General features: G+C 39.5%; 5 protein-coding genes across 8 annotated transcripts; 2 read left to right on the top strand and 3 right to left on the bottom strand.

The window, feature by feature from the left end:
* Positions 1–543: 543 nt before the first annotated feature.
* On the top strand, positions 544–5,142 carry LOC137740219 (BTB/POZ and TAZ domain-containing protein 3-like). Of its 3 annotated transcripts, XM_088686873.1 has the most exons (7): positions 544–728; positions 878–982; positions 2,969–3,364; positions 3,470–3,600; positions 3,705–4,011; positions 4,156–4,469; positions 4,789–5,142. In XM_088686873.1, the coding sequence occupies exons 3-7, from the start codon at positions 3,023–3,025 to the stop codon at positions 4,916–4,918; spliced, it is 1,224 nt and encodes a 407-aa protein (XP_088542999.1). In that variant the 5' UTR covers positions 544–728; positions 878–982; positions 2,969–3,022; the 3' UTR covers positions 4,919–5,142. The 3 variants fall into 3 exon arrangements, with proteins under 3 accessions (XP_088542999.1, XP_068336161.2, XP_088543000.1); XM_068480060.2 differs by lacking the exons at positions 544–728; positions 878–982 and adding an exon at positions 2,373–2,503; XM_088686874.1 differs by lacking the exons at positions 544–728; positions 878–982 and adding an exon at positions 2,755–2,838.
* A 61-nt stretch (positions 5,143–5,203) lies between these two features.
* LOC137740226 (sm-like protein LSM36B) lies at positions 5,204–6,935 on the bottom strand. Of its 2 annotated transcripts, none has more exons than XM_068480081.2 (4): positions 6,812–6,935; positions 5,861–6,009; positions 5,560–5,673; positions 5,204–5,468 (listed from the first exon to the last, which is right to left on the bottom strand). In XM_068480081.2, exons 2-4 carry the CDS (start codon positions 5,973–5,975, stop codon positions 5,422–5,424), a joined length of 276 nt encoding a protein of 91 aa, XP_068336182.2. In that variant the 5' UTR covers positions 5,976–6,009; positions 6,812–6,935; the 3' UTR covers positions 5,204–5,421. The 2 variants fall into 2 exon arrangements, with proteins under 2 accessions (XP_068336182.2, XP_068336174.2); XM_068480073.2 differs by having other exon boundaries at positions 5,861–6,044; positions 6,812–6,915.
* Positions 6,936–7,777: 842 nt separating this feature from the next.
* Positions 7,778–16,070, top strand: LOC137718557 (acyl-coenzyme A thioesterase 2, chloroplastic). Its single transcript, XM_068458113.2, has 5 exons — positions 7,778–8,534; positions 13,988–14,165; positions 14,263–14,732; positions 15,338–15,466; positions 15,726–16,070. The coding sequence occupies exons 1-5, from the start codon at positions 7,917–7,919 to the stop codon at positions 15,876–15,878; spliced, it is 1,548 nt and encodes a 515-aa protein (XP_068314214.2). The 5' UTR covers positions 7,778–7,916; the 3' UTR covers positions 15,879–16,070.
* On the bottom strand, positions 12,070–13,520 carry LOC137719694 (uncharacterized). The gene is made up of 2 exons (XM_068458738.2): positions 12,419–13,520; positions 12,070–12,107 (listed from the first exon to the last, which is right to left on the bottom strand). Exons 1-2 carry the CDS (start codon positions 13,518–13,520, stop codon positions 12,070–12,072), a joined length of 1,140 nt encoding a protein of 379 aa, XP_068314839.2.
* LOC137735309 (formin-like protein 2) lies at positions 16,064–20,465 on the bottom strand. Its single transcript, XM_068474726.2, has 4 exons — positions 18,702–20,465; positions 18,382–18,581; positions 17,979–18,223; positions 16,064–17,108 (listed from the first exon to the last, which is right to left on the bottom strand). Exons 1-4 carry the CDS (start codon positions 20,153–20,155, stop codon positions 16,278–16,280), a joined length of 2,730 nt encoding a protein of 909 aa, XP_068330827.2. The 5' UTR covers positions 20,156–20,465; the 3' UTR covers positions 16,064–16,277.
* Positions 20,466–22,020: the final 1,555 nt, after the last annotated feature.

Genomic DNA, 22,020 nt, shown 5'->3' with positions numbered 1-22,020 from the left:
AACGACTTCTGATTGCCTCCCTAAATTCTTATCCTTACGACGGCAATAATTGGTGTTGACGTTACTGTCCACTTGTGCTAAGCTTCAGTCCTATCGATTACTATGAAGTTGACTCCTAGTGAGCTGGTCGCTGATGCGAATCTCATTACCAAAATTAGCACCCTTCACGAAGGAAAAATATCCAACCAAACCATCTCTCTTCGTACAAAGATAAATTGGTTTCTATTTTTCGTAAGATTTATAAATGTTTAAAATATATTATAACTTTTTTTAAATTCTCTTCAATTCATTAATTTTAAGAAATTTTTAAAATTAATTTCTAATTAAATATACTTAAAATGTTATAAATTTGTTTAAAATTTTAAGTAAATACAATCGAAGTTCTAAAAATTTTCATAAATTATTTTACAATTCTGATTAAGTACACTTAAATTTCAAAGAATCATTTAAAATCTCAATAGATTTATTAAATTAAAAAATAAATATTAAAAAAAAAGGGAAAAAGTGAGCAATAAATAAGAAACGAGTATGGGTTTATGCAGCAACCTCCCCCGTATTTTAGGGGAAGAAAGACACACGTCCGTCGCTGTCACCGACTCCTTTCTTCTTCCTCTGCAATCCCGTGTGCTCCATCTCTTTGCGCTTTCCAACACTTTACGCATTCATCGAATTCGAGCCCTCTCATTTCTCACATCCTCCAGTCATCCAATCGCTCTTTTTCCTTTCAGGTGATTTCTTAATTTCCCAGTTTTCTCTAGGTTTTTATTGATTTTGTCTTCTTTTTTTTTTTGTGGGGTAGATTTTGGAGATAATTTTATTATGACTCTTACAGTTTCGTTTAATTCAGTAAATTTTTTGATTATTTGGTTGGTTTCAGCATCGTTTGGGATTTGAGTGTATATCTAGCATGAGTGACAGGACTGTGGGGAAGATCGGCACAAATCTAGAAATTTTCTGAGAAGATTTGCTTTTTTTATCTAAGGTATGATTCAGATTTTCTTGAATTTTCTCGATAGCCAAATAGGGCATTAGGACTAATACAATCCAGTTTATTAGCTGGCAAACTTTGTTCATTCAATCCATTTTTCCTGTGAATTTTAAATTTTTATAGTACTAAGCATATGAACTAGCTCTATTATTTACAGTATAAGAATAAAAATTGTCCTTACTTTTAGCCTATCAATTAGCTTCTTTTTTTTTTTTTTTTAATATATAAAAAATGTGAATGTTGTAAACTGTGTTGAAAGAAGATTGGATTAAATTTAGGACTGATTTGGTACTAAGGTGATTCTGAAAAAAACTGGTATTAAAAAAAGCTAGGAGTTGTTTTTATGTTTGGTAAACATTCAGCTTCAGCTTTTTTTCACAGTTTTTGGTGAAAAAAAGTAAAAAAATAAGAAGCTGCAAAACCCAACTTTGAAAAATTGGTTTTTTTTTCACATTTGTTTTACATAAAAATTTACTAAACACTATAATACTGTTTTTTTTTTTTTTTCAAAAACACTTTTACAAAAAAATTTACCAAACACTCTGCTACTTTATTTCATAGCAGCTTATTCTCACATCACAGCAGAAGTAGCTTTTTTTCAAAGCACAGCAATACTAAACCAGCTCTTAGTTGGTGGAGAGAGAATTCTTGCCGGATCCTCTTTGTGTGGATTCTTGCCGGATCCTCTTTGTGTGGATCCTTGCGGGATCCTCTTTGTGAGGATTCCCGGAATCAATCCTACAATCACATCTATTTATCGTACATTATGCGGTCAATTTTTGTTAGATACTGTTTATATTCAATTTTTAATAAAAAAAGTTTACAATAATTTTTTACTGCACGATGTACGATGAACGGATGTAATTGGAGAATCTTTAGAATCCTCCTGGTAGTTGGTGATTGTGTGATCTAGGGGTGGGTTAAAAAATGAAAAAAACCCGAACCGAAGCCAAAAAATCCTAGGACAAGGATTCTCTGCCCTCACGTGCCTTCATGTTTGTGTGGTCACGGTTAAGCCATATCAACATTTTATATTACTATTCATTTTTTTCTTATTATCTCTATAAAAAAAACAATATAAAATATTGACGTGGTTTAACCGTGACCACACAAAACAGGAGGCCATGAAATAGCATCGTAAGTGGGAGGGCAGACAATCCTTGTTCAAATTGCTAACCAAACAAAAAACTGAACTGGACGAAATAGTAATTTTGGTTCTGTTTTCGATTTCGGCAAAAACCCGAACCGAACCCACTGGGATCTGCCTTTCGGCCATTTTCTCAATCTCTTGTGTCTTATTTTGACAATTAAATCAGCGATGCACGAGCAAGTTTAGACATTTGTCTCATATGTGTTATTTTAATTTTTGCTTACCGAGTACGATTAATTTTTAATTATTGTCGTTATAATGCTTTGGATTAAGAAATATATCCACGGTACGGCTGAAGTTAAAAACTTTTACATTTGTGTCTAGATTCGTTGATGCCTTGTTTCCTGTAAACTGGAGCATGTAAGGTATAACCAAAGTTTCTTCAACCATCTTCTTATTAATTTTAGCAGTAATTCTGGTTTGGGTAACATATCTTTCCTGCATGGCCGGTTTTGAGATTGGCACAAATGAAATTTCTAATGTTCCTCCATCTCACAAGTTATTTTGTGATTGGCATACAAGTCAATACGGCTTCTGCAGTTTGTTCTTTTCCTATATGAGGTATCAAAGTCTTTTCTTTCTTTCGTTTGCAGTTGTTGACATTACTTGTTTAGTGGATTTTCATGTTAGGATCCAACCATGAGATACCATTCAAGCCATACCTATAAGTAGATAATTTTTCCGAAATATCTTTTGTTACGTAAGTATTGTAGGAGATATGTTCCATGCGCTGTTTCATCTTATTGTAATTACAATTTGTGTTGGAACATTGAAAATTATTTAGAGCGTGTCTTAAGCTCGTTTTTTTTTTTTTTTTTTTTTTTGTGCAGATCTTCTATCATACCTTTTTTCTTATAGTTATTTTAGATAAACCACAATAGCCGATGACTTCTCCTACTCTTGACTCACCCTGTCCGTCCTCAACTAGCGAAACCTTTTCTGGATCTTTCAATATTAGTATAGAGGAAGAGAACCCAGACGACATTTTACCTGTTCTGGAAGACCCAACCTCTTCTATGTCCTGTAGCCATAATATCCCAAAACCACCTCCTGTCCCTAGTAAAGCATATACACAAAATAAACTCTTCAAAAGGCTTTCACAGCGTTGCTATGTCCCAAATGAAACACTGGATACATGGGACAAGCTTTTTAAAGAAGCATATGGTGCTGATGTCTATATTTGCACCGAGGACGGATCGTGTATTCCAGTCCATTCTAGTGTTCTGGTAAGTTAACTGAATTGACCCCACAATTTCATTCCTTTGGAAATCCTGAATGAAATTTCTAGGTCAGGATGTGGCTAGAAAGTTTCTTTTTGTGTTGATGTGCAGACTGTTGCATCACCGGTGCTTGGTAAATTTCTGCAGCAATCAAAAGCTAAATGTGGTATGAGATACATTAAGATTCCTGGGGTACCGTATGAAGCAGTCTACACATTCATTCGTTTTCTTTACTCATCGTGGTATGTTGGAGTTATGTTGTTCAGTTAGATTCCCTTCCCTTTGTAATTCTAATTTCTTATTCTAGTCAAATTTCTTGAAACATTTTCTCGTGTCTCCTATGCAGCTCTGAAAAGGAAGAGATGAAGAAATTTGTTCTCCATCTGTTGGTTTTGTCACACTCCTACTCAGTTCCATCATTGAAAAGAGTTTGCATATATATTCTTGAGCATGGATGGATTACTAAAGAAAATGTTGTTGATGTGCTTCAATTGGCGAGGAACTGTGATGCACCGCGGCTATCCTTAATTTGTGTACGCATGATTGTGAAGGACTTTAAAGCCATATCATCAACCGAAGGCTGGAAAGTGATGAAGCGAGTTAATCCTGCACTTGAACAAGAGCTGCTAGAGTTCGTTGTTGAAGCAGATTCTGTAAGCTCGTTTTTCTTCCTTTTTCAAATATCTTACCTTACCTCTGTATTTGTCGGGGGAAGAAACAAAAAAATACATGTATGTTAGGTTTCGAGATGATATCTCATTTAATTTTAAGGTCATGGATTCAAATTTTTGTGCTAGAGGAAAGAAGAGAGGTTGAAGAAAAAGGAAGAGAAAAAAGTGTACTTGCAATTGTATGAGGCAATGGAAGCCCTCCTTCACATATGCAGGGATGGATGTAGGACTATAGGTCCCCGGGACAAGGTGTTTAAAGGAAGCCAAGTGGCCTGTGGCTTTCCTGCTTGCAAGGGGCTTGAGACCTTAGTGCGTCATTTCTCCAGCTGTAAAACCCGGGTTCCTGGTGGATGTGGTCACTGCAAACGCATGTGGCAGCTTCTTGAACTGCATTCTCGTATTTGCAACGACCCGGAATCATGCAAGGTCCCTTTGTGTAGGTACGCATGAGAATTCCACATGCACTTCTTTCTTTGCCCTACGTTTTCAGGGCAAGAAACTGAAATTTCAGTTTATGTTTGGTTGGCATTTGGTCTGCATTTGGTCAGTACTTACCCTTTGAAAGGTTTTTGAAATTTTTTTTACTGAAATCTTTCTATTGCACCATCATATCCCCACTATACACCGTCCCAGTCACGACCTCTGATCAATATTGTTACTGCCGGAGTTGTATTTTACTCTGTCATGTTAGTGAACGACACAACTCGGGTTTGATGGTTGGAACCGTCATCGTCATAACTACACTTCTTGTGGTTTCAGGCATTTGAAGGAAAAAATGCAGCAGCAGACCAAGAAAGACGAGGCTAAATGGACGCTGTTGGTGAGTAAAGTGGCAGCGGCAAAGGATACCCTGGGACCTATCTCAGGTCGGCGCTCACGTTTTTCATAAACTCTTGTTTCAAAAGCTAAATGTATCAAAAACGACCCATCCTCATTCACTAAAGCAGTGTATCAAGAATGTAAACCAAGAGAAATGTACTAAGAATCTTCTCTCTTTTGGGGTCGAATAAATGTAATAAACATCCGACGCTGTTAGTCAATAGCTCTCACTTCAGTTCTTGTAAGCCAAGATATTTCAATTGGATGATTGACCATGTCATTTTGATACAGAAAGTCTTACAACTTTATGCATAGAAAAAATCCACCTCAAGCATAAACTAGCTAAGAAACTCTGTGAAGCAACGCCGTTATCTTCGTTGAAGGAGATATATAGAATCATCAGAATTTTAAGAATTCACATCAAAATAACTGTTACCAAAACGGATGCTGTAAAATGTATCGAGTCGAGTAGTTCTATTTCCTTCTCATGAATGATCCCATGTAAGCTTACATTACAATATAACCGCATAAGGCATGGCAGCAGATGATCTACATGGCTTCATAACATCACAATTAAGCCCCGTCCGCTACATTCCTCTTCGTTGTACTAATGTATAGAACTGCATTAATGCAAATATAAAAAAATCCAATTATTTTCTCGTGGAGGCAACACTAAAGAGAAAAACAATGAGACAATGCTTAGATAATTACCATTATTTCCACGAATAAAAGCATCGCCATACTTATTTTTCAGCTGTCCATTGACATATTCTTCGGTCTGTTCCATTGCTATATTCATATACCCGTCCAGACATGCAAGGATACCTGCACAAGAAATTTAAGACGTCAAAATAACTGATCCTTTCCCTTCAGCTTGAATCCTACTACATAAAATAGCCTTGCAAACTTTGTCGATAATATGTTGATCCCAGATATGAATACAACAAAACAAGAGTGAAAAGGCGAGAAAAGAAAAATCGATAGACATGAACAAAGAAATAAAGAAACAGACCTCGATAGTCAACACCAGAATTCAGTTTGACAACAACCGGTCGCCCACGAATTGACTTGAGGAAATCTGCCGGAGTTTTTGTGGTTCCTGTCCCCTTCTCTCCACTTCCACTCATTTTCTCAATACTAAATCTTAACTTCTTGCACCTCCTAAGATGATATCAAATCCTAACCAAATTCAAACACTGAAGAAGGAAACAACACAGAAAAGCAACAAACCTCCATCATGATGTATTACTAAAACATATCAGAAAGAATTGCAAAAGCAGGGCTACTGAGACAGATACATCAACCAGACGTCGCAGTGCAAAAACCAGTAAATACAGCCTTCGCAGAACCGAGTGATTCTTACACAAGACCATCCAAACAACAAATTTTAGCTTGTTGGTATCAGATGATTAACTCTAACACTAACACAGACACTCTCTATGACCTAACGTGAGATGCGTAACGAGCATCAAGTCTACAGGTCTACATAAGCCTCTAAATTAATTTCTGGAAGAATTACTCGATTCCACACCTCAAAGGGTGCTAAAAGAATAATCCTTTTGATTATAAAGTATACGCCTTCGAAACAAGCCATGTAAATTAAGTACCCAAGCAAAGGATAACCATTTTTTTTTTCAATAAAAAACAAAGGAAGATCAAAAGAGCCAGACCCAACCCAAGGTATCAACAAATTCTCCACAAAAAAAAAGGTCCTTAACACATTTATGCTGCCACTGAGTTTATCCAATTTTGCTCTTTCATCGTCACAAGCATCTCAAAATTAACCTTTATCCAGGAAATAGCTCAAATTCAAGAACCCTAAAATGGGCAAGTTCAGAAAATCCCTTAAATCTAAAACCGAAAAAAAAAATAACAACGAAAAGGAGTAGTTGACATAACAGCTGAGACTAAACGAAGAAGAAACAAAAATGGTGTGAAACATAACGCGGATCAAAGCACTCACCTTTGTTGGTTCTGCTGCCGCTGCCGGTGCTTCAACTTTTGAGAGAGCGCGAGAGAGGGAGATTAACTTTAACCGGGAAGCTCTCACTTCAACAGCGCGTTATATATGACGGTGGCGATTTTGGACCTTGGCAGTGTATTTGTAAGCCCACCTCCAACTCAGTTATTGGGCCTTATTGTTGCATCCACCAAGTTTTATTTTTTATTTTTCGTTATTTCTGCCTGCGTCAAACCCCAATCCATTGCCGACGTGGACATAATCACGTTAATTAGCGTTATTCACCAAATTCAAATTTGATGATAAATATTTTTATGTTGCAGTATTAAGTGATATAAATTGTATTATTTAAATAAATTTAAAATATAACTTTGTAAAAAATAAATAAATAAAATATGCATCGAATATATGTTGCTTGCAAGAAATTTATAATTCAAGTAATAAACGCATGCATTGAAGTTTTGTATTTTAATTCTTCATCCTTTTAACTATTACTTGTGTGTTAGATTAGTTGATTATTGCAGTATTTCTACTTGTTGCGTATGCATCTTAAGCCAAATTCTACTTTTCGTAAATTATAAAAATTTAGGGTATGTTTGTCGTTTGGATCTGCTTTTAAAATTATTGAAAACGTTTTTGGTAAAAATGTTTTTGAAACCAATCATGAGTAAAAATGCAAGTAAATTTTGGAAAAGCACTTTAAAATCCAAAAACATTTTCTCTAAAAACTGTTTTAATTATTTTAAAAGACATCCAAATAACCTCAAATGACCAAAAGTGCTTTTAAACAAATTAAAGCATTTCTATATACGCTTTATTTATTGACAAAAAAAGAATACGCTTGATTTAGAAAATAAAAAAAATCGACCCAAAAATATTATTAAAATATATTTTTAAATCATAAAATCACTTTTTAAGCCGCAACGCCAACACGTCCATTTCGCGCGGGGATCATACTAGTTACCAGAAATTAGCATCCTGCAGCTTCAAAAGTGGAACGGATCCTTCCTTCCTCCCTATTCCAGTACGCACAGAATGTGACTGACGTTCTCTCTCTCTCTCTCTCTCTCTCTCTCTCTCTCTCTCTCTCTTCAGACATAGAACCACCATGATACCACTCAGAAAACCACTTCCCCACCTCCCCTTCACCCCCAGTTCCAAATCTTCATCCTTCCAATCACTCGCCTCCTACTTCACTCTCACTCCAAATCCAAACCCAACAATTTCCTCACCACACCCACCTGAATCACCCACTACCCACATACCAAATCCCATACAACACCCCAAACCCACCTTCAAAATCCCACCTTTCGGTCCTATTCCGCCGCCATTCACTCAAACCAGGCCTTTCTCAGCCGCAAATTCAGACCCTTCTCAGCCAATGCCGGTTGTTTCCACCGACACTTCACCCTACGACAGTTCGCAGCCCATCGATGCCGGCTCTTCCATTCGAAAACCGATCAGTTTGTGGCCTGGAATGTACAGTTCGCCTGTCACAAATGCCCTGTGGGAAGCGAGATCGGAAATGTATGGGGATGCACTGAGTGACGCGCCTCCGCAGAGTGAATTGGTGGCAAGGACTCCGGCGCAGAGCAGGACCGGTATTCTGTACAAGTTTTCGTCTGATTATAAACTGAGAGAGCAGTACAGGAACCCCTGGAATGGGATTAGGATGGGGAAGTTGCTTGAGGATCTCGATGCTCTTGCTGGAACCATTGCATTCAAGGTACCAATTTAAGTCAATTATTTAAAATATTTGCTCAATTCTTGCTGCAATGGAGTACGTTTTTGTTTGATTTCTTTTGGGTTTGAAATTCGGATTGTTAGGGAAGACAAAAGGTTGATAACTTGGTTTTTGTTCTTGAATAAATTGAAGCATTAGTCCCCTAACTATTACCCGAATTTCAATTCGATCCTCGAACTGTATTATTAGATTTTGCAATTGAGAGTAAGTGTTTGTTTTTTTTAGGTTTGGAATTTGGATTGTTAAAAAAAACTGGTTAAATGGTTCCTTTAGTAAGTTGAAGCATTAGTCCGCGAACTATATCTCTAAAGAAATATGATAGCTGAATTTCTTCTTATTATTGAAAGAACTAGGGTTACAACATTATATAGAGTCACACACTAATATGGATCCTATACTAAAGCCTATAAACAAGGCAGTCAAAATACAAAACAAGTAAGTAAATAATTAATTAACAATTTACAATATTTACTTAATCAATTCTGTGATTCCTTCCTTAATACTCCCCCTCAAGTTGGAGTGTATGTTAATGACACCCAACTTGCTAAGTAGTGTTTCAAATTGTGTTGAACTCAATGGCTTGGTAAAAATGTCAGCTGGTTGATCAGATGTCCGTATGTAGATTGTACGAACCATTCCTTCTTGAATCTTCTCTCTTACCAAATGACAATCAATTTCTATGTGTTTCGTCCGTTCATGAAATACTGGATTCAAAGCAATGTACATGGCTGCTTGATTGTCACAAAATAAAGTGACTGGTTGTGGATGATTCACCTTCAAATCTTTTAAAATGTTCTTCAACCATGTAATCTCACAGCATGTAGTGGCCATGGAACGGTATTCTGCCTCTGCACTGGAGCGAGATACAGTAGTTTGTTTCTTTGTTTTCCAAGAAATCGGTGCTTGACCAAGCTGAATGCAATAACCCGTTATTGATCTCCTCGTATCCTTGCATCTAGCCCAGTCAGCATCACAAAATGCCCTTAATTGCAATGATCCTGTAAAGGGTAGAAAAATACCTTGTCCAGGTGCACTTTTGATATACTTGAGAACTTTGTGTGCTGCTTCAAGGTGTGGTTGTCTAGGCTTTTCCATGAATTGACTTAGCATGTGGACGGCATATGCTAGATCCGGCCTTGTTATAGTCAAGTAGATTAATCTTCCTACAAGCCTTCTGTATGGTGATGCATCAACTAATAGCTTTCCTTCTGTCTGTGTGAGAGAAATGTTTTGCTCTACAGGAAATCTTGAAGGTTTGGCACCTAAGAATCCCGCATCATCTAATATATCCAATGCATATTTTCTTTGGCACAAGGTTATGCCATGCTTGGACCGCACAACCTCTATCCCCAATAAATATTTGAGTTTGCCCAAGTCTTTCAATTTAAATTGTTGCGAGAGAAACTGCTTTGTATCCTCAATTTCTTGCAAATTATTTCCGGCCAGTATTACATCATCAACATAAACTAGCAAAGCAATGAAGTTACCTTGACGATTTCGGACGAATAGTGAGTAGTCAGACCATGACTGGTGAAAACCAGCAGCCTTGAGAGCACTGGAAAGTTTAAGAAACCATTGCCTCGAGGCTTGTTTTAGGCCATATAAGGATTTATTTAACTTGCATACTCGAGTCTCCCCCTTTCGGCCGAAACCAGGAGGCAAGCACATGTAAACTTCTTCGTCGAGGTCACCATGTAAAAAGGCATTATTAACGTCGAGTTGATGTAAGTGCCATCCACGGACAGCAGCCACACTAAGGAGGACACGAACAGTGGTCAATTTGGCAACAGGAGCAAAAGTTTCTCTGTAATCGACACCTTCGATCTGACTGTAACCTTTCGCAACCAAGCGTGCTTTATAACGCTCGATAGTCCCATCAGGTTTCAGTTTCACCTTATAGACCCATTTGCAACCGATGGGGCGTTTGTGTTGGGGTAGAGGGACGAGAGACCAAGTGTTGTTGGCCTGAAGAGCCTCAATTTCGTGCTTCATGGCAGCATGCCAATTTGGATTTTGGACAGCCTGCAAAAATGTGGTAGGTTCTTGGATGGCTGTGATGTTAGCAACAAAAGTTCTGTGGGGTGAAGAGAGACGGTGGTAAGATAAGAAGTGAGAGAGAGGGTGAGAGGTACCTGTTGACGTGACCACATTCGTGGAAGATGAAGGAGCAGGTCTGGACGGGAGAGATGTCTCGACGTGAAAGTCCTGCAAAAATGTGGAGATTTTGGTAGGGCGTGTGCCACGTCGTGGTGCAAGTGGTATAGCAGCCACGGGGCAAATGGGGTTGGGGTTAAGAGGTGGGATAGGTGACGCGGGGTTGTTGTCCAGAGGGTTAGAGGACAGTGTCGGTGTAGTGGATGGTGAGGCGGTGGAAAGTGGGGTATCGGTGGAAGTATGAGGATGCATGGGAGCAAGGTGGGAATTATGATGATGCATGGGAGCAGGGTCGGTGGGCGGTGCAGTAAGCATATCTAGGGAATGGGGTAGGATAGGAGACGTGTCATAAGACAAAGAGGGAGGTGAGACATCCATATCACACGGTGACGGTGGAAAAGGGGGGTTGGGCAAGGAACTAGGTACAGCGGAAATATTGGAGGTGTGGTAGGGAAAATGGTCCTCAAAGAATGTGACATCTCGTGACACAAAAACCTTTTGAAGTGTGAGATCAAACAACTTATAACCCTTTTGCGAATAAGGATAACCAAGAAAAATACAACGACGTGCACGAGGGTCAAATTTTGAAGGTTTTTGTGCATGGGTGGACGCAAAACACAAACAGCCAAAAACACGTAGGTGTGTGTAAGTTGGTTCTTTGTGAAACAATTTTTGATATGGTGTTTGCCCTTGAAGGAGAGGAGTAGGTGTGCGATTGATGAGGTAGGCCGAAGTAAGGATGGCATCACCCCAAAAACGTTTAGGAAGGTTGGCTTGAAATAGTAGGGATCAAGCAACATTGAGCAAGTGGCGATGCTTGCGTTCAACGACACCATTTTGTTGTGGTGTGTTGACGCAACTAGTTTGGTGAATGATGCCTTTGAGAGTGTAAAATGTGTTTAGTTTGAACTCAGGACCATTGTCACTTCGAACTATTTTGACCTTAGTGTTGAATTGATTTTCTACCATGTGAATGAACTGAACAAGGAGATTTTGGGTGTCAGACTTGTGTTTCATCAAATAAACCCATGTGCACCGAGTATAATCATCGACAATGGTGAGAAAGTATTTGGCACCGGAAAGAGACGCAACTTGATAACCACCCCAAATATCAACATGAATTAATTCAAAACATGACTGAGTAGAGATAGAACTTAATGAAAAAGATGATCTTGTTTGTTTGGCCAATGGGCAAATAAAACATTTATTTGAATCACAAGTTTTATTGTGCAAAAAGGGAAATAACATGGATACTTTGTGTGATGGATGCCCAAGGCGTTGGTGCCAAAATGTAGATGGTAGGGTGGTAATGGTGTTGCATGTTCCTTTCTTTGGTGGGTCGAGATAATAGAGTCCCTCCCGTTCAAATCCCATCCCAGTCATCTTCCCCGAGCGTAGGTCCTGTATGACACAAAATTGTTTTAGAAAAATGGTAATGTACAGGGAATCATAGGCTAATTTGCTAATGGATATCAAATTTAGCTTAAAGAATGGTACACATAAAACATTATCAAGAACAAGATGGGGAGAAAAAACAACTCGTCCGACATGGGTGACCGTAGCAAGGGATCCGTTGGGTAACTCAACAGTACGGTTTTCAACAGGTTTCAAGGATGTAAAGAAGGTAGGGCTACATACTATGTGGTCTGTGGCTCCACTATCCAAAATCCAAACGGTTTTCTGTCCATTACGTACAAAGGAGAAGGCTTTACCTGAAAGTTCTTCAGAGTTTGAAGAATTACCCACTTGGTTGACGAATGAGGAGGATTTGCTCTTGTTTAACAATTGTAGAATCTGCTTACAATCCTCTTGGGAAAAAGGAAAGTTTGGCAGCACATCTCTTTTGTCATTTGTCATGACTTGGTTGCCTTTGGAAGGACGACCTTGTTCAACCTCAGCAGCCGCCTTTCGTTTACGACAAAAATCAAAGGTGTGACCCTTCCATCCACAAAATGTGCACTTGAGATGCGCCCGACAATTTTTGGTGGTGTGGTTTGTTTTGTTGCACTTCAAACATCGATTCCCATGATCCTCAGACTCGGCTTCCCGATTTGTAGTTTTCACGGCAAACACTGCTGCCTCTGGTTGGGCAGTGCCTTTCCCATTAGAGACTTCTAGTTGACGTTCATGACGAAGAACCAAGGAATAAGCTTTGTTCACCGTGGGCAGTGGCTCGAGTAGAAGGGTATTGCTACGAACAGTGGCATACGAGTCATTCAAACCCATGAGGAATTTCATGGTTTTCTGAGTCTCCACGTAACAAGCAATCTCCTTCTTTGTTTCACAACTACAAGCTGGGATTGAGCATAGGACATCCTGTTCATCCCAAAGACTTTTCAGTTTGGTGAAATAAGAACTCACGGTCATGGTTCCTTGCACACAATCGTGGATTTCATTCTCTAAATGGAAAAGTTGTACGATATTCACATGAGAAAATCTTTCTTGCAAGTCAAGCCACATTTGACGAGCATCCTTACAATGGATAACACTTCCTGAAATTTCCTTTGACATCGATCCCAATAACCATGTCTTGACTAAATTGTTGCATCGATTCCATTGTTGCAACTCTTCGTGTTTGTCCTCACTTGGTTTCTTGATTGTGCCATCAACAAGTCCAAGTTTGTTCTTGACCGTTAAGGCCATTGTCATGGATTGAACCCATGTACCATAATTATCTTCCACCAATGGCTGTGGTACGAGAACTGCACCAGGCTGGTCCGAATGATGGAGATAGAGTGGGTGGTTTGGGTTTTCCCACTTTAGATGTGAGGCTATGCCTGAAGAAGTTATTTGTGCTTCTGGTTTGTCACCCATGGCTGCGTCGACTTGGGTGGCTTTTTGTGTTTTGCTGTGTTTCCCAGATCAACTCTCTGGTACCATCTAAAGAAATATGATAGCTGAATTTCTTCTTATTATTGAAAGAACTAGGGTTACAACATTATATAGAGTCGCACACTAATATGGATCCTATACTAAAGCCTATAAACAAGGCAGTCAAAATACAAAACAAGTAAGTAAATAATTAATTAACAATTTACAATATTTACTTAATCAATTCTGTGATTCCTTCCTTAATAATATCTTTACCCAAGTTTCAGTTTAATCCTCTAACGAAATTGTTAGATTTGTAAATGCCTGAACTTTTCGAAATGTGTATCATTGGTTGTTGAGGCTAGCTCGAATAAGCCTTCTCTTTAACGAGTTATATTTTTAGTTCGATTTGTAAATGAGTGTTGCCACTTCTTTAAAATTGATCCTGGTGTGTTTCTTAACTTGACCAGCACTGCTGCAATGAAGATGGCACGAGAAGGCCTCTGCTATTGGTGACTGCTTCTGTTGACAAGATGTTTATGAAAAAACCTATCCTTGTCGACACGGATTTGAATATAGGCGGCGCTGTCGTATGGGTTGGGAAGTCATCCATGGAGATTCAGCTGGAAGTGACTCAATCTTTGGAGGGTACTGAAGTTTACATAACCAAATATTGTAGTTTCTTGTTGCTAAAATATATCAGATTTATTTATCATTGTGCTGACTATCGAAACTTGACTTGCAGGATCCTCATACACATCAGAGTCTATTGCTCTTATAGCAAACTTCACATTTGTAGCCCGTGATTCTAAGTCTGGAAAATCAGCTCCGGTTAACCAGATATCGCCTGAGACTGAGAAAGAAAAATTGCTCTGGGAAGAAGCAGATAAGAGGAATAAAATGAGGAAAAAGAAGAGAGCTGAACATAAAACAGATATTGAAAACCAGGACACAGACAGAGTCAACGCCCTGTTAGCAGAAGGTCGAGTTTTCTGTGACATGCCAGCACTGGCAGACCGAGATAGCATTCTAATAAGGGATACTTGCCTCCAGAACTCCTTTATTTGCCAGCCACAGCAGAGGAACATCCATGGTCGGATCTTTGGAGGATTTTTGATGCGAAGAGCATTTGAAATTGCCTTCTCAACAACATATGCATTTGCTGGTGTAGCACCACACTTCCTGGAAGTTGATCATGTTGATTTTGTTAGACCTGTAAGTAACTGAGCCTATTACCTGTCAAAATCTTATAATCCGACTTGAATGGTACTATGAGCTTTGTTTTAATTCTCTGTCTGTCTAGAGACATATCATGCTGAATAAGTATCATTTTAGGATAACACAGGATATAAATATACACATTAGTTTATGATTGAAAACTATCGCGCTTATTGATTGTACTATGAGCAAACATGACCGCTTGCTATTGGTTTCTTTGTTTTTCCCCTATCTGAATCGAGGAGTACGTTACTCGGTTCCCTTCTACTAATAGGAGTCCAATATGGTTGTGTATATTATACCGAATTGTAACGCAACAATTGAATGACATATATTGTCTTTGGTTAATTATTAGTAAATGCTGCATCCAAAGTTAATCTGCAGTCTTTTTATTCTTTGTATGTGATCATGGCTTGGAGAACCTTTTAATCTGATATTGAGTTGTGTTCTTCCCTTGTTATACCTCATGTGGTTAGATTGCAACTTGTGAACTGCCCTTCCACATAGCAAAAGAATGATTTAGAAAATAGTATCTGGGGAACTGATATACCAAATGCCGGTCTGGTTTTGGGGGATTAAGGATATTTATTTTGCTGTTGCAGGTCGATGTAGGAAACTTTCTCCGGTTGAAGTCTTGTGTTCTCTATACAGAACTTGAGAACCCAGCTGAACCTCTAATAAATGTGGAAGTCGTTGCTCATGTTACACAGCCTGAGCTTAGGTCCAGTGAGGTGAGTACCTGAGTTAGCAGTAACATTCTGAAGGCAGCTTTTTCACCAAGCCTTTCAAATGAATCTATTCCTTGTCATTTTCTCTCATCTCTGTTAAAAAATTTCTCCAGGCAGATATTGTATCTCAAATTGTGCGAAAGATGAAATGCTTTCCGTAGGAATTACAAACGGAAAATCCTTTCCCTGCTCTACTAAAGCTTCGATCTGGGAACACGTAGATATTTAAATTTCGGTTTATGTCTGCTATATGTTTGAGCAGGTATCAAACAAATTCTACTTCACATTCTCTGTCCCTCCTGAGGCCATGAAGGATGGGATCCGGATTCGGAATGTAGTTCCTGCTACGGAAGAGGAAGCACGGCGGGTGATTGAACGAATGGATGCTGAGAACTCCCAGTTTGCTGCCTTGTGAACTTGGCAAGGAGGGAAGGCAAGCGTCAGTGGAAACCCTCCAGTCAAGTGATGCCATTTTTGTGTAAACTTGAGCAGAGCATCAATAATCTTTGAACACTTTGTATTTAACTATCAATTTTCAAAATCAAATGCAAAAGATGAGAGAAATGGGAATAAAAATAAAAAATAAAAAAAAATCCGCAGTTGGTGAGCCACAAGCTTTATATATAACTAAATAAATTTACACATCAGACCAAAATATTGTGCTACAACTTATTACATCTTCTGATCTAATTTCCTCTATATATAACACAAGATGAACAATTCCAAAATCCTGTGTGTATTATATATAAGTACAAGGAAGGGTTCTTAACCTAAAACGGTAATCAATCCATCAAATGCTCCAGCCAGCGTAAAATCAAGCACTATGTCGAAGCGTCGTTTCATCATCCGAGGAACCATAATGCTGCTTTGCACCGAGCCCTGGAAAAAACGGTGGAAAGGTTGCATTTGGAACCCTGGGGAATTGACGGGCTGACCCAACTATAGTTCTTTCATTAACTTTTCCGACTACCTTGCACGCCTGATCTAGAATAGAAAGAAAATCTCTCACCACCGTGAAAATTCGGAAGGGATGAGCTTCTTCCCTAACTGAGTTCCCATGGAAATATTCTGTTAAGTCCTTTACCATAGAGAATGCAACTTTCTCTTGAGCTTGAATCTTTACAATTTCTTCCCCTGCCTTGTTCAAGAACCCGCTCATGGACTCGAAGAACTTTTTGCTACTCTCCTTCGATGCACTGCCTTCGATCAATTTTACAACTTCTGCTATTTTCGTAATTCCAGCAGCAATTTTTGCAACTTCATTGCTAAGTACATCTGAATCCATCGTAGCAGCCTTCTTTACACTGGTGAGCTCCCCACTCAATCCTGAAACAACTTGCAGGCCAAGCTTCCTAAACTCAACATCGTCCCGGAAGGAAGTTTGTTGGCTTTCCTCAGCTATTTGATTCTGATTCATGCCTGAGAGACAAGAACCTTCAGCTCTGATGATTTCCTGCACAACAAAATGTAAGAGAGTAGTTTTCCCATCTGTTCCCTTGACATCTACAAGCTTGAGAAGTGTGTCTAGCTTGAAGGCATGGGCATCGCCACGGTTAGTGCCAACATTCATCCGGTTCCCAGTTTTGAGCACCGCTTCAAGAAGCTTCAGGAACATTTTGCTGTTCCTTAATTCTTCGCAAGCTGCCTGTATTAAGGAGTTATATCAGAAATAGCTAGTAATATTTATGCAGAATAACTCGGGCAAAGTTGAGAAGCATATGTAAATATGAATGGCAAGGAAAACTACATCACTTTCGTATAGGCCTATGAAATTGACATTACTTAAGATGACTGAAAGAGTTCAGTAACATGTACTACAATTAATACAATAATTCACATGATAAAATTAGACAGAGAACTCATTTTTTGCAATCATATAAACATGTTTACTGAACTCTCTTAGTTTTCTGTACACAGTCAGCTTCTACGATATGGTAAACAGAGATATTGAATACAGCTGATGGGCCAATCATGCTTTTGAGCAGCACAATGCCCACAGTTGTAACAATCACCAAGTTCTTAAAACCATGTTAATCAGATTTCAAGAACAAGATGACGAAAATAAATCCACATCCTGAACAGCGTACAACACGAGATAGAATTAAATGGCTAGGATTAGCACTAATAGTTAAATTGATTGGACCATAATGAAAATCAAAAAAGGATTAACTGGAACTGGAAGTGGAAATTGACCAAGAGAAGATGAACAGAACCAAACACGACATAAACTGAACTTAGTTCAAAATCAGTTCCTTTGTACAAAATTTTTAAAATAAAAGAGGGAAGGCACCCAAAAAATAATACTTTTTAACTGTTCAACTTTTTGATTTGTATAAAGATCATGAGGCATGACCTCAAGCCTTTCTACCCATCATCAACGACAGGAGGGTTTGAATTTAAACATATAGATGCTCATTAGCTACCTCCAACAAGATATTTGAGGATGAGAACGAATCAACAAAATAGATATTATTGCACTGTCGAATGATAAGTAAAAAGAGACTACAAGATTTACCTCCACAGTCTCGAAAGACCTTCTCAGATAATCTACTTCTGAATCAAAATTGGCAATGTAGAGCATTGCATCCACCCTCTTGAACGCGAAAGGTATATCGAGCACCGCCTTCAGAAATTTCTCAGCTGGGCCAAGCTTAAACGGTGATTCATCTTTGAACTCTCTTAGTTTCCGTTCTTCCTCTTTGGTTGGAGCCATCTTTAATAGACTTTCGAGAAGTTCTGTCCCAAGTCCATCTGAATTACCTGCTTGCAAAATTTACAAAAGTTCATATAAATGCAAACAAATTTAATCAAACTTCATTTCGGAACTTGCATTGCGATGTGCAACATCACTAATTCAAGATGAACAATGTTAAAATTGGACAAAATGCAATAAGCAAGAATTGAATATCACTACTTACCTTCCAAAAGCGCTTCGCAGACTTCATCAATGGTAACATTAAGCGCCCTCAACAAAATTGCAATGTTCTGAGACTTCTTCGGATCAAGCACGCGGTTCTCCTGATTCACAGAAGAAAGAATCTGTCGCCGGACATTGTCATTCGGTGTCAAAGTCGAATTGTTTACCATAAACAATGTCTCAATCATCTCCTCATTCAACCTGCAACACAAAAAACACAGAATTCACTAAAAGGCAAATGCAACAAAAAGCTAAAGGATCCGACTTTTAGCTCCGGAAATTGACAGAAAAGAAACGGCCAAGAGTTTGTTCTTGTCTTACTGAAAAGAGCTGGATTTCAAGTGATCCCACACCATGGCGCGGTCTGAGCTGGCCCTAACTTTATCCCAATGTAAAGGTTTCAGCTTTGGCTTTGTTGGAGTCTCCTCATTCTTTTCCACCATCTCGTTGCTCTCTGAACTTTCACCCGCCAAAATGGGTCCCGAATTCTGAGGCACAGCCGGCCGTGAAGGAGTGATAAGAACCGGTGGCCCTGTGTTGTGACTTGGACCCGCTGGGGCTTCCCAAAACCTCGGTGGTGGCAGTGGCGGAGGCGGAGGGGGAAGTCTTATCGGAAAAAAACTCTTATTTCTCTCTGGAGAGTGGTTCTTCAGCCCGATATGGTCAGAATTTCTTGAGGACGACGAAGAGAAGCATGGGGACGATGATACTGGTATCGGAGGAGGCCGCGACGGAGCTGAGAAATTGATTACTAAGTCCGGCGACTTCGATTTCAAGCTTCTGGGGCTCAAATTCAACGCCGGCGAGACCGTGTGAGACCAAGAACTTGCTGGGGAAGCAGATTTCGAACATGGGTATGACGCAGTTCTCGAATTGAAGCTTCTACTTCCGAAGTTTACGCCATCGACGGCCTTAAACACTCTGTCAGGGCTTGTTATTCTTCCGCTACCATGTTTGGGACTCGCGGAAGACCCTCTGGGAGAAAAGAACTCCTCTTCATCGTCATCGGAACCCAGCTGGGAATTCTTGAAGCTCCGTCTGAAATTGTGCTTGGGAAGTGGCGGAAGCGGCTTCAGCTCCGGCGAGCCCAGTCTCTGATACGGCGGCGAGGCAGTGTGGCTCGACACCCCGAACGCCAAGCTCGCATTGCTCGTGTTCGCGACGTTTTCCTGGTCGGTTCCTCGTCGGGGACTAACTAAGGTTCCGAGGTAGAGGAGCTCTCTGCTGGTATTGGGCGTACTACTACGATGATTGTGAACCGCGTCGGAGGAGGCGGTGTTTGGCGGGAACAGACGGAGACTGTCGTTTATGGAGGCCTTATCGTCGGGTATGGTAGCGTTAGGCTGCCGGCGTCGACGGTAGTACAGAAATGCGGCGGCGGAGGCGATGATGATGAAGGCAGTGACAGAAACAGAGATGGCGATGGCAATGACGTGGCGGTGGGAAGAGGAGGACGAGGAGTTTTTGGGAAAGAGGATAGAGGAAATGTTGGCGGGGAAGGAGGTGAGGGTAGTAGGGGAGGGAGGGGGCGGTGGGGAGTGAGAGGAGGAGGAGGGAAAGAAAGGTTTTAGGGGAGGGGTTGAGGAGGAGGAAGAGAATGGTAGTTTAGGAATTTGGGTTGGGTGGGATTGGGGAGAGAAGGATGGCGGTTGGGTTGGAGGGGAAGACTCTAAGGGGAAAAGGGGCTGGTGGAGGAGGTGGCGGTAACAAGTGGCGGTGGTGGTGAAGCAGAGCAACGTGAGCAAGAGGATCATCAACAGATTGATAGGTGGCATTGTGGTGGTTGGAGTTCAAAAGCGTCTTTATTTGCAGTGCTTTGTTGTAGGAAAAGAACGTCTTGTAGCTCAGAGAGAGAGAGAGAGAGAGTAAGAGAGGGGAAAAGAGTCTACATGATCATGGTGATGGGCCTGATGGCGATGGCGGTGGCGGTTGTGAGTAGAAGAAACAAAAGAGAACATGGTATTTTGCAGATTTCAGGCCATTACAGTGACCTACCACTCCTTTCAGTTTTCACCTACGGAGAGAGAGAGAGAGAGGGAGAGACGAGAAGGTGAAGACCAGAGATTTTTCAATGTACCGTCACACAATACGGTACATTACGTATCATTATATAAAAGGTAAGATGGGTTGTTAAAAAGTTAACTATGAGCCTGTAAACTCAGAGAAAAAAAAGGTAAAGATAAGAGATTTTTCAATATGACCGTCACACAAGATGGTACAATACGTGTTGTTATATAAATAGTAGAATATATATATTAAAAAGTTAATAACTTAAAAAATAAAATTTTTCATCACTTACATAAAAATACCTGATGTACCACCTTTATTCCCATCACAATTAAAAATTTCTCAGGAAAAACGATATCTTGCATTGGGAAGATTTTTAAGTATGATGGGTACACGGAATACAAAATAGTACATCATATGTTATTATACAAATGATAAGATATGTGTGTTAAAAAATTAATAACTTAAATTATAAAAAATTTCATTATTTTTATTAAAAAACATAATGCATTACTTGTGTTTCCGTGATAATGTAAAATTTCTCCTTTGCAGTGTGGAGCGGGCGAGAGTAGAGAGAGAAAGAGGTTAAAATTTGTGAGAGACAGGAATGCCGAGCTCTTATTGGGATTTGGAGTTTTCTCTTGGCTGTGTGAAAGATTCTTGCAATTATCACACAACTCGCTCACTGCTCTGCTGAAGATTCAGGATTCGACATTTGCATTAGCTGTTTTACACTTCGTTAGGACCCCCAGGCGAGACTTGAGAGCTTTCTTTCCGGTAAATATCAATGCCAAAATTTCGTCAAGCCTTTTCCTTTCTTATCTTTTCACATCTCAAACTTCAGGGATTTTCTATAATACTTCGGATTATCTTATGTCCCGTAAATTTTAACCGTTAAATCATTGTTTCAAAACCACGGAGATTTTAGTGAAGGTTACACAACTTGAGAAAAGTGGTAAAAATTTTGAGCTTGTTCTGGCACTGTCACAGTGTCGCTGATCACTTGTAACTGAGAGAAAAGGAAAGAAGGGAAAAGTCTTTTTATGAGGGGGACGAGGGGATCCCACGGATCTTTAGTGCGGGGGGACGTTTGCCCACTTGGTGCCTGCCTGTGGCCCTGTAGCTGTAGGCAGCCATCAGCCTATCACCTCGCCACATGGTGACTGGTGCTGCGTAGGTGTGAGGTGAGGTGAGGCTTTTCCATTTTTGATTATTCATTAATATTTTTCTAGTGTCACAAAAACCAAATGATTAGCAAAACTTTTGTTTGTTAATCTGCGTTTGATGATAGTTTAATCAGGCATTCCATTATTTAAGCTTTTTATCGAGACAAATCAAGTTAAACATCAATTGGGGTGGAGTGGGGTCGTATCTTTGTTTTAAAAGTATTTATTTATGCATTTAAAATCTTCTTTGTAAGAATAAACACAAATTCTCTTTAGATTCTTTCATATAAAGTGAACCATCCAATATTATTTTGCTTATTTTGTTTATGGTAATATGGTCTAATCATCAACCTAACAATCTTTAGCAATTTTAAACAGGGAAGAGATGTGCTTCGGATCTCTCCCATCAAGTTCTCAGGATCTGACAATTCCGATCCTTGAAATTTGATTCAACAGTTACAAACAGA

This window comes from Pyrus communis, chromosome 15 (assembly GCF_041283825.1).
Source record: "Pyrus communis isolate YQ-2024b chromosome 15, ASM4128382v1, whole genome shotgun sequence".
Lineage (NCBI taxonomy): Eukaryota > Viridiplantae > Streptophyta > Magnoliopsida > Rosales > Rosaceae > Pyrus > Pyrus communis.
The sequence above is the reverse complement of the archived record's forward strand: the minus strand, read 5'-3'. Positions and strand labels throughout refer to the sequence as shown.